Genomic DNA, 15,589 nt, shown 5'->3' on the forward strand with positions numbered 1-15,589 from the left:
TATAAATATTGTAAAAATACAAAATACAAATAAATATATATATATATAAATACGATATGATAAAAGTGCTTAGCGTTTAATGCTTAAGAACTAATTAATTTGTAAAGCAAATCGCAAGCAAAGTATTACTAAAATATAAATTCATGTGAAAAAAGCGAATGCAAACAAAAAATATTCAAAATTGTTTTTCTCACTTGTGGAATATGTCAAAGCAAAGAAAAATATAAAAAATACATTTGTCAAAACGTCTCCCCAGAGGCGAAACTGAGATTTCAGATTTGAGATTTAACATGCCAAGCTTTCATGACATAAATTACGTATTCCCCAGTCCCCCATCTAAAACATGTACAGAATTACTTAACATCCAATTGAGTTTTGCACTCTTGAATTGCCATCGCTATATACATACATATATATATACATATATAAATATAATTCTAAGAATCAACAGATTGTGCATGTACAAGTTTTTCTTAGTAATCGGTATAAGTATAAATATAGTATTAAATGCTAACGAGCAGGGTGCTATGAATACGATGATCGATCGATTGGGTTATAAACAGCACAGTACAATTTAGCACCCACAATCTATGCTTGAGTCAGTTTCGTGCCCTGTTTTTAGAAAGAAGAGAAAAACAGTTAAGCAGAATAGAAAGTAATCGATTTACACATTTGTAAGTAAATATAATATATGTATATGTATTTACTGATACAACAAAAATGTTTTAAAGACTGGTTTTTTGTACACTTTATCTTAAGCAGGTATACTGAATTATGATTATAATGTATTATTGCATCTCTCAACCCTTTTTACCTTTAATCCTCCTTGATTTGTCCATGTCAAAGAGATTTGATTCTCACATTTGAATGCTAAAAATGCAAAAAGGTATACCAAAAGTTCATGTCTGTTAATCGAAATGTTTTGCTTTAGATCTAAATGTGTTGTCTTCTTCTTCTGGCGATATCAGCATAGTTAAATATAGAGTGGACTTTTGTTTTATTTAGCCAACAAATGAACTTATATTAATGCATTTCTTAATTCAAACAATCCACAAGTAAAAATGCAAAATGAACATTTGAACCTAACGACCAATTTTTGAAATTATGTTTATTGAGAAGGGAAATTGAAAACTCTAGGCTCTCTTTTTACCGTTAAGTGATTAAGAGATAAAAAACAAAAAGAACAATGGATGTGTATGTACTTATATCCCGAAGGCTTGTAAATTCTCATACTAAAAGGCAACCTAGAATGCTTCATCTGTAATATAAAGACCATATTATTTCCAACTAAACGATAACTAAAGCATTTTAACTATTATAATAAATAAATAAATAAATACAAAAAAAAATGACAAAAAGAAAGTAGCTATTAGATATACATAAATGTATGTAATACTATAAAAAAAAGAGAAAAGAACAATTGAATTGAGTGAATGAATGAGAATGAATATGAATATTTGTAAATGACAGCCAAACAACCTTGACGATTCTTGGCCCCAGCCAATGTGAAGAACACAAGATCTGAAAAAACAAATCGAAATAAAATAGAACACTGCACACACTTCTCGAGCAAGGAAACCTTTCCAAGACTAACTACCTTCACAAATCATATATAATTAAATATATATAAATATTATCTAATTGACGGTGTTATGCAATTTATAAATGTGATGAATGTCAAACTTAAGCGTATAAAACTAAAAACCTTAAAAAAAAACCCACAAAAAAAATCCATAAACGAGATTAGTAAGAAAGCTGAATGTAGCAACAACTTAAGTAAGCATAACCGATGATTTTAGAGCTAAGCAAGAGATAAACAAGCGAGAATGGATACAAACAAAAGAGCAGCCCATAGTTTTTAAAAGGGAATTACAGAGTAGCAGCAAAAATAAAACAAACAAATCCAGTAGAAATGCAGTCAGAAGGAATCATGAATCGAAAGTTTGTAAAATCAATGATTCGGCAAATAGAAAACTTGGTAAACGCTTCAAGAGTAGTGCACGAAGAAAATGAATACGATAATGAAATGAAAGTATCTCGATAAACAAAAATGATGAAAATAAGTTTATGTATGTACACCTAAGTTACTGAGATAAGCCAATGAAAAGTTGATATGGATGCAAAACAAAAAACCGAAAACAAAAAAAAACTTATAAAACTAAAGAGAATGCAAATAAAAATAAAGAACATCTGATTACTCACCGTTGTTGGGCACATTTTAAGTTGGCCCACTCGTTTGCAGCACAAATTCAATTTGCAGCAAACCAAATTGACTGCGAGGCAGCACATCTGGAGTCCAGCTCAAAAGCAAGCCACTCTTGGGATTCTCGCTATCAAAGAGCACATTAACCATATAGAGCCGAAGTCTTGTATAGACTTGACGTTGCTTGGACGTCGCCGGCATCGGCGCTTGGCGCACATAAGGCTCAAAGTGGCCATCAGGTTGACGTTCGAAAGAGCGTTGTAATTGGAGGCTAAGATTGCGACTGCTGAAGATGCGTTTGACGGTGTGCGAGGCTTTAAAGTGCCACTCGTACTTGCTGCGTCCTTTGTGCTTGCCACTCGCTATCACCGTGACATTGTTCAGTGGACGCCGCTTGATGCCCGCACTGAAGCTCTTGCTAAAGTGCGAAAAGGTTTCCTAGATAAAGAAATATATTAGAGATCAAGAGACAGCTCGAAGGGACTCCAACTTACCTTATGCACATGCAAGCTGTGTTGCACTGGACGTGTGCTCACAGCTGCCTGCTCCGCCACAGGCTCAATGGAATCGTTGATCAGCTCTATCACATAATCCAGCCACGCCTCGTAGGCCAATGCGGGCTGCACCTCAACACCCACAGTTTCCACAGTTGTTGTGTTTGTTTCATTTACAATTAAAGTACGCTTCGCAGGCAATGGCGGCTGCTTGCGAGTCTTGACTTCCTTGACAATTTCAGATGCCTTGATGGCCGTCTCCTTGATCACCGATATTGTGGGTAATTCAATGGCTGGCAATTGATTTGCGGGTGCTGGCGGCGGTGCTAGAATGTTGAAGGGTTCGCTGATCAGCGGCAGCTCAATATCATCGCTGCATAAATCAATTTGATCGGTTAGTTGATATTGATCCATGAGCTCAATGTTGCAATCAGTTAACTCAAGATGTTGATTGTGCTGCTCAGCATAAATGTCATAGTTGGACAGCAGCTGAGCATCGTTGGCGTAGCGGACCACAGCATTGTTGCTGGCGCTGTTTTGCGTTGGTGTTGCTGCATCCACATTGTAGACAACATCGGAGAGATCTTCCGGCAGCGAGAGCAACTGCAAAGAAGTATTAAATGTTTCTTTTTATTGCATTACTTGTTGACCTGGCGAACTTTGTTCCGCCCCTTTTTTTATTATTTAATTTATTATTATTTCTGTATTTTAGTACATAGGTTGCTCTTCACCTAAGTACCTTGTTGTTCGCTTCTCGTGTGGCACAAAGTCGATTATTTCGTATTCTTCTTGCATTACGGGATAGTCGGGAAAGATTCGATTACTATAAGTGCAGCCATTTCGGTGGAGCACGGGATAAAAAGTATCCTATGTCCGTCTCCTAACTCTAAGGCTGATGTCAGAGTGCGCGCGAGAAGCGAAGCGAAGTGATGCGAGAAGCGATGAGCAAAGCGAGAAGATGTCAGAGTGAGAGCTTTGTGAGAGCGAGCTACATTGTTCTATTTTTCAGTTATTAATATGATGGTGATGGATTCGGACGAAGATTTTTTTGCTTCAAGTGCAACACTTAACTTTGTTTAAAAAAAAGTGGTATCCACCCGCTTAACTGCAGTAGAAACGAAAAAGGAGAGTTCAAAAATTTATATAATGAGAAACCACCCAGAAAAGTTTTTTAACTATTCAAGGATGTCTATTTCGACTTTTGACTATATATTAAATAAAATTAGTAGTCGGCTGGAGAAGCGTTGGCCAAATTTTGAAAATAAGCGGTAATTAAATCACAGAATGCAACAAAACAATCGTACGCTCTGAGAGAGTTGAAGCGATAAAGCAGGTTGCAAACTGCTCTCTCGCTTTGCTCTCGCTTTCTCGCTTGAACTCGCAACTCGCTTCGCTCTCACTCTGACATCTTTCGAGCGATTGCATATGAAAAGGGTTGCAGTGGTTTATCGCTCGTTCTCGCCCAATATTATCGCATCGCTTCTCGCTCGCACTCTGACATCAGCCTAAGAAAAATTTTCACTAAAATCTGTTCTGCCGTTCTTGATTTATAAGTGATCTAACATAACACGACTTTCTTTTATATATATAGATATTCAATAGGAACAAACTTACATCGTTGGTTACTTCATCGTCAAATATATAAATGTCCTCTGGCGGCTCCATGTCGCCGCCAATATTGATGCTCAGTCCTAGACGCAAATCATCGTGCATTAGCACCTCGCCCAGCGGCGTCTCTAACTTGGCGGGCATCCAAAATGATTGTAGACTTTTCGTAAAGTTACCATACACCGTTTTGCCTTGCGGTGAACTTAGAATTCCCGCAAGCACCAGCAATAAATGATCACAGATCTCATCTTGCATCACCAGCGAATTGTCCGGCTCCACAATGATCTTCAGCTTGCGACAGGCACAGGCATAGATGCCCTTTTTGGTGGACAAACCGTTGGCCAGCGCCGTCACATGCAGGTGCGCCGCAGGAAAGGATTCCGAGCGCTCGCAACGCACTACAAATGTTGTGGCATTCAGACGCTGCACGGCCGGTAGTTGTTCCTGGTCCTCCGCTGATTTGTACTGCTGCCAGAGCTGCTGCTTCTGCTCGCGGCTAATGTTGAGATTCCAGAGCACTTCACGGCTGACACTATAAACCGTTGCCTTGGGCATCTGTTCGCTGCACTCGCGACACGCTTTGATGTGCTTGCAATTGTTGTTTTCGCTCTTGCAGGCATCGACATGGCAAATAGCTTTGCTAGACACAACTGCAGCATTGGGCTGCAACGATAGTGTGACATCCTCGATGCACACGAAGTTGCGTGATTGCTGTGCATCCTGTTGCTTGGATTCCTTGGTACGCAGCGAGTAAATGGCACAGCCGGTGCGATGACAAATCAATTGTACGCCGTCGAGGGAATTTTTATTTTGTGGGCAGACGGGATTGCGGCAGAGCAGCGCCCGACTGCCGTTGATGGCGCCACAGCTGGAACATTTGCGAAGGCCGCGTAATGTGGCAGGTTGATGATTGGTTTGTTTTGAATCCAGTGGCATTGATAGCGGCGTTCGTTTCGCGAGGGCGGCAAAAACATACACCAGGCGCAAAATATTAGACCGATTAGTCCTGACTCTCTGTTATTAACAGCGATAACAATTCGCCGTTACAATAGTATAACTTGTATAAATATTTTGAAAAGTTTAATAAAAATAAAATCTCGTTACAATTATTTGCTTAACTGTTTGCAAAGTGCTGCCAATTCATCACATTTAACGTAAACATAGCAGTGTGCAACTGAAATCGATTTATTAAGAGCCAATCGATATTTCTCGTTAAAAAACTGTTACCCATATTAATATTTAATTCTTGCTTCAAAACTTTTCAATACAAATATTTAATATATATGTAAAAAACAATTATATGAATAAAAGATAAAATCGCATTAAAATTATTTATTTAACAATATTCGTGCCAATTTGCCACAATTAACCAAACAACAACGCAACCACAGCACACATCTGTTATCGATTTATTGAGCCCATTTCGATATTTCTAGCACTGCTCCATAATCATTTGAATTTGCACTTAGAAACTTGATTTGCAAATTCATACTAATTTAAGTCACAATTAAATTGCATGTCTCTGTAGGCTCTGTAGACTATCGAAACTGACTTGTGCCTCTATCCAGCGTGCCACAGTCAGCAGCAGTTGTTCGTTAAAGCTGTTGCTCATCAATTGCAGACTTAAAGGCAAACCAGCTTTAGAGAAGCGCACAGGAATCGAGACCGCTGGAATACCAGCCATATTAGCGGGCTGTGTACAAAAGTCCTGCACAGCACACTGATCACGATTGCTCAATGTTATAAAGTCCTTATAAACTGGTGCATCACTTAGCGTTGTAGGAGTCAGCAATATGTCCACTTTATCCACTTCTTGCTGCGTCTCAAATACTTTGACAAAGTCCTCTGCAATCAGGCGACGAACACGCAATGCCTTCTCAAAGTAATGATCGTAATTCTTGCGTAACAGCAGAAAATTACCCGTCAGTATGCGTGTTTTGACCACCTGATTGAAACCCTCTGCCCGAGATTGGGCATAAAGCTGTTCGGTGCTGCGTTCGTCGGCTGCACGATGTCCATACTCAATGCCGTCATAGCGTGCCATGTTGCTGGCCACCTCGCATTGATTCAGAATAGTATAGACGAATATACTCGCTGCTGTGTTAGGCAGTGACACTTGCCGTACTTTAGCACCAGCAGTCTCTAGTAGATCAGCTACCTTGGTCCACGTTTCCAGCACCTCGGCTGAGAGCCCATCACAGTGATATTCCTTTGGTATGCCAATCCTCAGAGAGCTCAAATCAATTTGGTCGACTTCAGGCAGTTGCAACTTTTTGTATGGCCTCTGTACACTAGTGGAGTCCAATGGATCTGGTCCTGCCACTGCATTCAGCACTTGAACGCAGTCGCTGACCGAACGTGTTAAAATGCCAGGCACATCCATGGAATTGACCAAAGGAATTAAGCCATGTCGGGAACAAAGACCATAAGTGGGCTTAAGACCCACCACACCACAGTACGAGGCAGGATTTCTAGTTGAACCACCCGTGTCAGATCCAATGGCACTGCAAATTAAAACAATTTAATATAATCAATTTACGCACACATGGATTTAAAATCTATAACAAATATTAGTAAAATGATAAATCGCAAAATAGATTGCTACCGCTACTAAACTTGGCTGAAGCCGATTTTTAAAACAGCACGGTCACGATCCAAACTAGATCATTTACGGCAAATTGCTGGATTTTTAACAAAACATAGTGTATAGCAAACAATTGCACTGCAAAAGCATTCTAATTTGAAATAAACAATTTTAACGCATTTACATTCCAAAACGATAACATTAGTGAAATCGATTGTTACAACTGTTAAAATTGGAAACAGCTGATTTTTCAAACAGCTGCACGGTCACTCTGCGCCCAAAGCGAACGAGACTGAAAAACATTTACGAAGTTTTGCTAAATAAATTGGGCATTCTCAAACAATGTCTGCGCTTTTTCGCCTAACAAGCCGCGCCGTGGCATTGCAACGCTCGGTAGCATTTAATGCATGCCGCAGCATCAAAACATCGCCCAAAAAGGACGAGACCGTCGCAGCACCTACCAGCGTTACAACCGAAGACTTTGCCAATCCTAGCCCCAAGAACTGGATGAGCTATGGCTTCGATTACAAGTCAGAAGCGGAAGATCGCAAAGCAACCAAATCAACATTCTTCGTTGCCGTCACCTTGTGTCTAGTGTGGGGCACATTCTACTGGTCATATTTGCCGGACACGCAGCTTCGCAACTGGGCGCAGCGCGAAGGTTTCCTCGAGCTGCGACGCCGCGAGCAAGCGGGCTTGGATCTGGTCAGTCCCGACTATGTGGACAAGGCCAGCATAGTCCTGCCATCGGACGAGGATTTGGGTCAAACGGAAATTATTATTTAAAGAAGAAATCCCTTTTTAGTTTGTTTTATAAGCGAATGTTATGTAATGGAAAGAACTCTGGTGGACATAGCTGCGAGTGTCGCGCACGCTACACGCCAATAAAATTGCATATATCGAACGTCATCGTGCTGTAGTGTGAAGTTGATTAATAAAATGCGCCCAAGAAATCTATACACAATTTTTTGTTAAACGACTTGCGTTACCAATTGAGGTTATGGAGAATCATGTAAACAAAGATACATTTTTTACTTACGCATAACACAAACCAGCGGCAACAGCTGATGCCGAGCCACCTGAGCTACCGCCAGCTATGCGCCAATTATCCTTGGAAGCCAAGTCTTCGCTCCATATATTCTTGGTGGGACCGTAAATGGAATCCACGGTGCCAGCGCCCATGGCAAACTGATCCATGTTTGTTTTGCCCACCAACACTGCGCCCGCTTCACGCAATCTTGCGCTCATCGTTGCATCGTAGGGTGGCACAAAGTCCTGTAGCATGCTGCAATGTCAAATTAATGGACATTATTAAAAAGAAGTCAGATCTTTATTTAGTTAGCTACCGGGAGGCACAAGTTGTGTGCACATTGGCAGTGCAGAAATTATCCTTTATGGCCACAGTTATGCCATCTAGCTCGCCAATAGGTTGCTGCTTTGTATAGCGCTCTGTGGATTCCTGAGCCTGCTGTCTTGCCAATTCGGGTGTCGCACGCACCAACGCATTCAGTGTCTTTAGCTTAACGGCATCCTCGAGTGCCTGTTCCGCCACTTGTAGAGGAGAGAGTCGTCCATTGATGTAACCGGCAGTTAGCTAAAACATTTGCCACTTTTAAGAAGAGTATTCAAATTGAGTTTGCTTGTGCACATACCTGTTTAATACTCAGTTGCAAGTGACGTCGCATTGTGAATTGAAATATGCAAATTAAAATTTCTATTTCATATACTTTTATTTATAATAAATGCATATTATAAACAAATGGGCTTTATATTTAACCAGCAATAAACTGTTGCAAACAGCACCCTGTTGACTAGAGATGTGAGTAATGCCGATTAATTCAAATTTGATTGTAAGCGGCCAATGGGCACCGTCTCCAATATGCATGATTATTTCTCATTATTATTTTGTGCATACCTAGCAACAAATACATAATAGCACCTTTTTAACACTTAAATATATAATAAAAATTGAGTGGTTTTATTTGCAAGACAGTGAAATAAAAATATTTGTTTCGATGAACCAATTGCTATGAAAGTGTAACGAATTAATTGGTATATTTCAGTATATTTGCAAAATGCAGCTGAGGTCTCGCAACTTTAGCTTTGGCGCCAAAATGGAGTTAATTAAAATATTCGAATTGTTTATGTCTAACAAGCAAGCATATGCACATATATTTCAAAAAACATTCCGACATTTTTCAACGATTTGTACTACTACATTAAAGATTAAAATCTATACATTGTACATTGACATATTTTTTCCCCTTTACTTTTTCGATTCTCCTCCGCCATCATGCGCTGTGGTTGTATTAAGAGATCTGTTTGCTTCTGATTGCTCGTCCTCTTTCTTAATCTCCTGTTTAACGTTGGTAGACGATGGTTCGTCATCTTCGGTTTCAGATTCGCATTTCTGTAGATGACAAAAATATATAACAATTTGAAATATAAAAAACGAAATATGGGAAAAATCTATAAGAATGAGATTATGTACATGCAGCAGGATGATTTCAATTGACTTGATTGTGAAATTTTATTGCAGCAATGAATCGAGCCAAGGCATTTCATCGATGCTCGCTAGAATATTCATAATTTCAGCTTCGACTTGATTGAAATCAATTGGCACATCATTTAAATTGGAAATTGATTCAGCTTGATGTGGAATTTCTTCTTCGTGATCTAAAATTAATCCGTTCGCATCGTCAAACGCCAAATCCAGACCATTATCGTCCATGTCCAGCAACATGGCATAGTTCTCATCAATCGTATTGGCTGTTTCACTATTAAAATTCAATATAGTGTTTGACATCGGCGATCGATTGTCAACGTCTCCATCATCACTATCTGGTGCACTTGGGCGACTTGAGGCAAATACACTTTCGATCTTCGGTGTGCTTGGCACGCCATAAAACTATCGTGAGGTGAAAGGAGTTGGAGATGGGTGGGGAATGAGAGGTCTGTCTTTTATTTCAACATTTTTTTTTTGTTTGATCACAAGCTTGTTCATTTTAAACGCTATGCTAAATACGAAATACTTATGTATGCGTGTCGTATGTCTAGCTAGGACTGCTTACTATAACACTACTATAACACTACCAACTAATCGAGGTATATACATGTATGCTGTATATATAGACAAGTCTGTGTTTGATGTATGCAAATGTATACAAAATGTAAGCGCGCAAGTGTTTTTTGTTTGGCTTAATTAAGGTGCTAGTGGTTGAGGTTGTAGTAGTGATTGTGGTTTGGTGGTTGTGGTTGGTGGTAGTTGGTAGTAGTAGAGTAAGGGGCACAGCCTCTGTTTAACGCACCTTTTGTATGTACTGACGCTTGGCCGGCGCCACATTCAAATGCAGCACACACGTAGAGTCCTCGAGAATGCTGGCCACGGGTTCTTGGCACACGACTCCACTGCGCTCGACACCGCAAGCACGATACAACACCTGACGCTTATCCTCGAGTATGTGCTTGCGGCAGTGCTTGCAACAGGGCAACGTGCGTTCGCCGCACTTGACGCCACCTTCGGTGAAGATGCATTTGGGCTGACTAGAAGATTTAGACGAGAGCATAGTGTCTCGCGAGCGTTTCTCCTTCATCTTCTTGTAAAGCACCGCTTCCATTCCTTGACGGCGATGGTAACTATTGAGTGCCTTAAGCTGCTCGTACTGTTTGCGCTCATGTGGCGTGTCCTTCAGTTGATCATGAATGCTGCCTGCAAGTGAATAGCGAAATTAATAAATATATATTCGAAATGTCAATTGCAACTCTCAAGCATTTACAGTATGTTTCACGCTCACGGCGTATGTCATGCAAATAGCTGCGGCGACGCTGCTTAAAGACGTGTTGCAAGTGATTGATTTGTTCGCGATACAAGCCCTGCAGCTTAATCAGCTTCAACTCTGAGAGACGCACTGCTTCCGCTCTGGTATAAACGCCAGCGTGCCTACAAACAACAAATGTTAACTTAATGATAATTAATTAGGTGCTTTCCGGGCTCACTTGAGTGGATCATCCTCCTCGGAATCGACACTTTCGTAGTCCGATTCATAAAACTCTACATCGCGTGCTGTGTTGCGCAGACAAGGGGGATCCTCATCGTTGCTGGAACTGTCTGAGGCATAATCCAAAATGCGACGACGCTTACGAACGCTGGACACTACCTGTCCCATGCTGCTGGTGTGATCCTGATTGACTGCAAGTCAATATTAATTAAATAATTGTTTAAGTCCTCATAACAATGCAAACTTACCAAATGGAGTCACATGTGGTGATACAACATCAATTTCATCATCGTCCGGTTCGTGTTTGGGTAGCTCCGGCTTTATGTCCTCCACATTAATGTGATGCGACAAGCTGTTCAAGAGGGTCTCATTGGTTTCCACACGACTACGCAAGCGACCCACTGATAAATGTGTCTTTTGCAATTGGGTTTGACGATTGTGTTCGAAGCACAACGTGGTCAAAATCTGTTCTTTTTTTGTGTCCAATTTGGGCACCGCATTGGTGCACTTGCGTCCATTGGGATAAACATGGGAGCATTGGCGATAATTGGCGCGTGGATCACGTAAAATGTGGCGAATGCAATATTCGTAGCCATCAATGCGCATCAAGCTGCATTCGTATGTGGGATTACTGCAATATTTAATTTTTGCCAGTTCACTGTGTATTTGATCACGCAGTTTTTGCTCCTTTTCCGGTGTGCAGGCAGTTCCCGTGAATCGGGCGCATTGCCGCAATTGATTGGGCGAAAAACTTGCCATTTTCACGCACAGTTTCGACAGATTTTCCAACGACGACGACACAATAAAAATGCGAAGCAACTTACTGGTGATGTGACTTGAAACGATAATACTGCTTGTTATCGAATCTTGCTGTTGATGTGACTACCGTAACTGATAGCGATGGTAACGATTATTACAAACACAAATAACTTGGATATTTTAAGCGTAGTAAATTTCAAAATTATTGAAATTTATTATATTTAATTATAAATAATCTATATTCGAAACTAATTTTATAAATGGTGTTTTAGCATTAATTTTGATATATTAACCGCCTTGGAACCAGTTATCGAAATTACTGTCGATATACATATATATATTGAGTGCATCGCCAAAAGCCAGAGATGATGAACGAGGGAAACATGAAATTGAGATGTAAGTTGTAAGTTTTGAATTTGCAACGTTTATTAAAGCGTTAAATTACAGATGAGATGTCGGAGGACAGTGATGCCATGGTCGATATGGAAGCCGACAATGAACAGCTAGAAAACACACGCTCGCTTACAAAATCCATGAAGAACAAACGTCGCAGCTACGTCTGGAATTATTTTAATCCAGTTCCCGATCACTCGGATGTCTACAGGTGTCAGATCTGCAACGAAACATTTGGCAACAAGACCGCCAACCTGGGGCGTCACCTGCAAACTGTGCATGGCGTCAATGATGTGGTCAGTCCAAGGCCCGCAATATATAAACCGCATTGATAACAAAAGTTTGTTTTCCAATTGCAGCAACCTGACGATGCTGTTAAAAAAGGTCGTCCAAATCGCAGCATTGTGTGGAACTTCTGCACCAAGCTGGATCACAAGCGGGCACTGTGCCATCTCTGCAAGAAGGTGCTATACTTTGGCGGTGGCAACACCTCCAATATCACCAAGCATCTGAAGCGAATGCACGCGGAGAAGATCGAAGAAGTCGTAAGCAGTCTAATATAAACATTAGTAATGATATAAATTAAAACAAGTTCCATACTAGACATATCATATGCCACGCAGCCTACAGTTTGGCGCAGATCCCGCTTCGGCCTTTAGAAGGGAACGCAAAGGCTCCAGTTACGTGTGGAACTATTGTGATAAGCTGTCGAAGAACACGGTGCTCTGCAAGCTGTGCAACAGACGCATGCGTTTCCACGGCACAGCAAATGTGATCACGCATTTGCAGCGCAGACACGACATCATGGACGAGACGACCGTGGTAAAAGTGGAGTCCAGTGATAATGTGCAAGATGTCGCAACATCCAGCACTTCCAATGAACAGGGATTGCCATCGACCCGGCGCAGCATCATTGGCAGCGTCGTCTGGAAGTACATAACACGACTCTCGGAGGACACGGTGCGTTGTCGTGTGTGTCTGAAGAACTTGTCGTATCAGGGCACCAGTAATCTACAGCGACATCTGCATCGCATGCACAACATTATATGGCATCTACAGGATGCCAGCCAAGTGGGTGTTAAGTTGGAATCACAAGATGCAGACATGGAAAGTTCGTTCTTTAGCTTTTGCGAGGCAACCAGCGAGTCTGGAGTGTGGAAGTGTCAAATGTGTGCAGAGCAATTTGAAGATAACGAACACATGGAGGATACCATTAGCAGGCACATGATCAAGATTCATGGGGCGGCAATGCGATGCGAGTACGATGATGTAAGTTGGTTTGTATTTATATATCTTATAATGATTATTGACTTAAACAATTCGCTTTTTATAGGACTATGCTGTTGTGGAACAGGAGAGAGACGAGCTGGGCACGCTTTACTCCGCAGTGATTAGTGAGGATAGCAATTCAGGCGGAGACAGTGGCGAGCGAGCCGAGCCATTAGAGATTTTAGCGCCCATCTCCGATGAAGCTCTTTACAACGACATCATCGAAGTGGAAGATGATCTCAACGATGTAGAAGAAATCGGAGCTGACTTATATGAAAGTGCTGCAGGTGAAAAATCACCATCGCTGCAATCGGGTGAAAATGCCTATTCCGATCTGAGCAATCAGAGCAACGATGCGCAGCTGGTAACGACAACAATACAGTCGGATGATACTCCACTGATGAGGGAACTAAAAGAGGATGTTTTGCGACAGCAGGCTATGTATTTCAGCGAAAAAAGCTGGTTTCTATCGCATGCAAAAGTTTCTGGTGGCGCAACAGGTGCGCAAAGAGCGTTTGGAATTTGAGAAGCTGAAAGAACTTGTCAATACAACAACTACAAATTAATGTATACATAGATCGTATATTCGTAGCATAGCATATAGTTTATAATTATGTATATAAGTGTAATGTGTAAGTTTTTTAAGTTCAAACTGTTACATAAACCAACCTAACATTAATGTGCTTACATCCTCTACTATTATAACAAGCAAATGAATTAATTTTTATGTTAATTAATCAATTGTCATCGACTACGTTCATGTCCAGTAACAGTTTCTTTGCCTGCAGATCAATCAAACGTCTCTTGGCCCTGGCCAATTCAGCCATCTCATTGTAATAAATGGTCTCCGCCTTTAGCTTTTCATCCAATTGTGTAGTGGGCTCCGTCAGAGAATTTGTGTCGCCTGGATGCTCCATGGAATTGGTCAGATTGGAGGGTTCTTCTTCACAGTGTCGCGGCACCATCATTTCTGTATTGTCCACCACATATTCATAGAAGGGTTCCTGCGACATAAATTAATTAATTTACATCTAATGAACAGAATATTTCAATGAACTTACTTCATCATCCATATGGTCCGTGACCTTCTCAATGATGCTATCGACATCATCAAAGTCCACCTTTTCCAATGGATCGACTTGACGACGCTCCTCGCCCTTTAACAGCTCCTTCTTAGGTGATATCAGACTGTGTTGAGAATAGCTAAGATTTTTGGAGAAATTGTGATGGCGCCGGATAATGTGTCGCATCAAATTGGACGACGAATGCTTTGATGAGAGCGTTTTGCTACAATGCTTGCACTTTGCCATAAACTCGGAAATGCGCACAAAATGCGCCCACAGTTTGTTGTTTTTGCCAATGACTTTGTTGCGCATCTCGGGGTGATGATGTTGCTGCTCGTGACGCTGCTGTTGCTGATTGTCAATTATGGTGCGTACTGCAGTTTTAGTCTCGCGCTCTCCCATGTTGACATCTGCGCCCAAATGGAGATCGGGCTCCGCATCGGTTGCGTTGAGTTCCTCGCGCAGTTCCGCCAGCATTTTTCCCTCGTCGCCGGCAAATATGGCGCGAGCGAGAAGTTTGTGATTGCGAATTAGGTGGCGCGTTAGATTCGAGGATGTGTGTTTAGATGACAGCGTCTTATCACAATGCTTGCATTGCACAACGTACTCGGTGAGGCGGTGGAAATGTGACAATGCTTTGGCATTCCTGCCTACCATATTTATGACGTTGGTCGTTGGTTCAGCAAGCGTCCGGTTTTTGTTTACACACAATACAATTTTGTGCTTTGGTTTATCAATGTCTGGTTCGTTTTGCGTATTTTGTTGGATTGGAGAATCGCTCCGAATTTGGTTCGCTCGAACAACTTCAATAATCCTGAACGACAAGTGTATTTTTAGTTCGTGTACAGTTGGGATAGAGAGACCCTCGATGTATCGACAATATCGATGCCGTTTGTTTGCTAGTAATGGGCAAATTGACACATTAATCGATATATATCGACTGGTAGTTCTTTTTGACGCAATTGAACTATTATTCCAAATCCGTGAACGCGCGCAATATGTTTTTTTATTATTTGGAATTTATACACTTTGATATTATTCTTATATTATGTTAAAGCAATAATGACTTTTTTTAATGATGAACAATAATAAATAAATGAACAAATAGAAGTGGAGAAATATCGAAAGAAGTAATAATTAATTATAAAATGTAGTTGTAATTATTATTTATTATTAAATCGATCTATATAATTATATATACATATATTTGTTAAATT

The 15,589-nt window shown here is 40.8% G+C and overlaps 6 protein-coding genes across 12 annotated transcripts in view; 2 read left to right on the plus strand and 4 right to left on the minus strand.

Moving 5' to 3' along the window:
• The window catches only part of LOC132787507 (uncharacterized protein C2orf42 homolog), a 139,686-nt gene extending 134,293 nt beyond the window's left edge, over positions 1-5,393 (minus strand). For 2 of the 4 annotated variants that reach the window (XM_060794585.1, XM_060794586.1), the window contains exons 1-3: positions 4,312-5,393; positions 2,698-3,300; positions 2,203-2,641 (exon numbers count right to left, since the gene is read on the minus strand). In XM_060794585.1, the coding sequence (XP_060650568.1) occupies positions 2,219-2,641; positions 2,698-3,300; positions 4,312-5,241 (1,956 nt within the window). In that variant the 5' untranslated portion in view covers positions 5,242-5,393 and the 3' untranslated portion in view covers positions 2,203-2,218. Of the gene's footprint in view, positions 1-56; positions 871-2,202; positions 2,642-2,697; positions 3,301-4,311 lie in introns of those variants that run through there. The other 2 variants (XM_060794583.1, XM_060794584.1) reach the window with 2 other exon arrangements.
• A 206-nt stretch (positions 5,394-5,599) lies between these two features.
• Positions 5,600-8,705, minus strand: LOC132787508 (glutamyl-tRNA(Gln) amidotransferase subunit A, mitochondrial). 3 transcript variants are annotated; one of them, XM_060794587.1, is made up of 4 exons: positions 8,542-8,705; positions 8,236-8,483; positions 7,929-8,174; positions 5,604-6,809 (listed from the first exon to the last, which is right to left on the minus strand). In XM_060794587.1, exons 1-4 carry the CDS (start codon positions 8,572-8,574, stop codon positions 5,813-5,815), a joined length of 1,524 nt encoding a protein of 507 aa, XP_060650570.1. In that variant the 5' UTR covers positions 8,575-8,705; the 3' UTR covers positions 5,604-5,812. The 3 variants fall into 3 exon arrangements, with proteins under 3 accessions (XP_060650572.1, XP_060650571.1, XP_060650570.1); XM_060794589.1 differs by lacking the exons at positions 7,929-8,174; positions 8,236-8,483; positions 8,542-8,705 and adding an exon at positions 6,922-7,036 and having other exon boundaries at positions 5,600-6,809; XM_060794588.1 differs by lacking the exons at positions 7,929-8,174; positions 8,236-8,483; positions 8,542-8,705 and adding an exon at positions 6,911-7,036 and having other exon boundaries at positions 5,600-6,809.
• Positions 7,112-7,853, plus strand: LOC132787509 (NADH dehydrogenase [ubiquinone] 1 beta subcomplex subunit 11, mitochondrial). Its single transcript, XM_060794591.1, has one exon. The coding sequence runs from the start codon at positions 7,232-7,234 to the stop codon at positions 7,673-7,675; it is 444 nt and encodes a 147-aa protein (XP_060650574.1). The 5' UTR covers positions 7,112-7,231; the 3' UTR covers positions 7,676-7,853.
• Positions 8,706-9,036: 331 nt separating the features above from the next.
• Positions 9,037-11,726, minus strand: LOC132784903 (KAT8 regulatory NSL complex subunit 2). 2 transcript variants are annotated; one of them, XM_060790801.1, is made up of 6 exons: positions 11,136-11,726; positions 10,886-11,078; positions 10,666-10,829; positions 10,198-10,598; positions 9,381-9,797; positions 9,210-9,299 (listed from the first exon to the last, which is right to left on the minus strand). In XM_060790801.1, exons 1-5 carry the CDS (start codon positions 11,644-11,646, stop codon positions 9,420-9,422), a joined length of 1,647 nt encoding a protein of 548 aa, XP_060646784.1. In that variant the 5' UTR covers positions 11,647-11,726; the 3' UTR covers positions 9,210-9,299; positions 9,381-9,419. The 2 variants fall into 2 exon arrangements, with proteins under 2 accessions (XP_060646785.1, XP_060646784.1); XM_060790802.1 differs by lacking the exon at positions 9,381-9,797 and having other exon boundaries at positions 9,037-9,299; positions 11,136-11,721.
• Positions 11,727-11,897: 171 nt separating this feature from the next.
• Positions 11,898-13,834, plus strand: LOC132784904 (uncharacterized). Its single transcript, XM_060790803.1, has 5 exons — positions 11,898-12,042; positions 12,094-12,335; positions 12,399-12,584; positions 12,643-13,308; positions 13,373-13,834. Exons 1-5 carry the CDS (start codon positions 12,012-12,014, stop codon positions 13,832-13,834), a joined length of 1,587 nt encoding a protein of 528 aa, XP_060646786.1. The 5' UTR covers positions 11,898-12,011.
• A 211-nt stretch (positions 13,835-14,045) lies between these two features.
• On the minus strand, positions 14,046-15,251 carry LOC132784905 (uncharacterized). The gene is made up of 2 exons (XM_060790804.1): positions 14,370-15,251; positions 14,046-14,312 (listed from the first exon to the last, which is right to left on the minus strand). The coding sequence occupies exons 1-2, from the start codon at positions 15,027-15,029 to the stop codon at positions 14,046-14,048; spliced, it is 927 nt and encodes a 308-aa protein (XP_060646787.1). The 5' UTR covers positions 15,030-15,251.
• Between the last annotated feature and the right edge of the window lie 338 nt (positions 15,252-15,589).

Source organism: Drosophila nasuta, chromosome 2R (genome assembly GCF_023558535.2).
Source record: "Drosophila nasuta strain 15112-1781.00 chromosome 2R, ASM2355853v1, whole genome shotgun sequence".
NCBI lineage: Eukaryota > Metazoa > Arthropoda > Insecta > Diptera > Drosophilidae > Drosophila > Drosophila nasuta.

Excerpts from the sequence above, each read along its gene's own strand:
- LOC132787508 (XM_060794587.1), bottom strand. The coding sequence starts at position 8,574 with ATGCGACGTCACTTGCAACTGAGTATTAAACAG. Across the intron at positions 8,175-8,235 it reads CACACAACTTGTGCCTCCCG|CATGCTACAGGACTTTGTGC; the intron begins GTAGCTAACTAA and ends TTGACATTGCAG. Across the intron at positions 6,810-7,928 it reads GCCGCTGGTTTGTGTTATGC|TGCCATTGGATCTGACACGG; the intron begins GTAAGTAAAAAA and ends TTTAATTTGCAG.
- LOC132784905 (XM_060790804.1), bottom strand. The coding sequence starts at position 15,029 with ATGGTAGGCAGGAATGCCAAAGCATTGTCACATTTCCACCGCCTCACC. Across the intron at positions 14,313-14,369 it reads CGGACCATATGGATGATGAA|GAACCCTTCTATGAATATGT; the intron begins GTAAGTTCATTG and ends TTTATGTCGCAG.
- LOC132784904 (XM_060790803.1), top strand. The coding sequence starts at position 12,012 with ATGATGAACGAGGGAAACATGAAATTGAGAT. Across the intron at positions 12,336-12,398 it reads TGCATGGCGTCAATGATGTG|CAACCTGACGATGCTGTTAA; the intron begins GTCAGTCCAAGG and ends TTCCAATTGCAG. Across the intron at positions 13,309-13,372 it reads TGCGATGCGAGTACGATGAT|GACTATGCTGTTGTGGAACA; the intron begins GTAAGTTGGTTT and ends CGCTTTTTATAG.
- LOC132787509 (XM_060794591.1), top strand. The coding sequence starts at position 7,232 with ATGTCTGCGCTTTTTCGCCTAACAAGCCGCGCCGTGGCATTGCAACGC.
- LOC132784903 (XM_060790801.1), bottom strand. The coding sequence starts at position 11,646 with ATGGCAAGTTTTTCGCCCAATCAATTGCGGCAATGCGCCCGATTCACG. Across the intron at positions 10,830-10,885 it reads GAGGAGGATGATCCACTCAA|GCACGCTGGCGTTTATACCA; the intron begins GTGAGCCCGGAA and ends TGTTGTTTGTAG. Across the intron at positions 9,798-10,197 it reads AGCGTCAGTACATACAAAAG|TTTTATGGCGTGCCAAGCAC; the intron begins GTGCGTTAAACA and ends ACCTCACGATAG.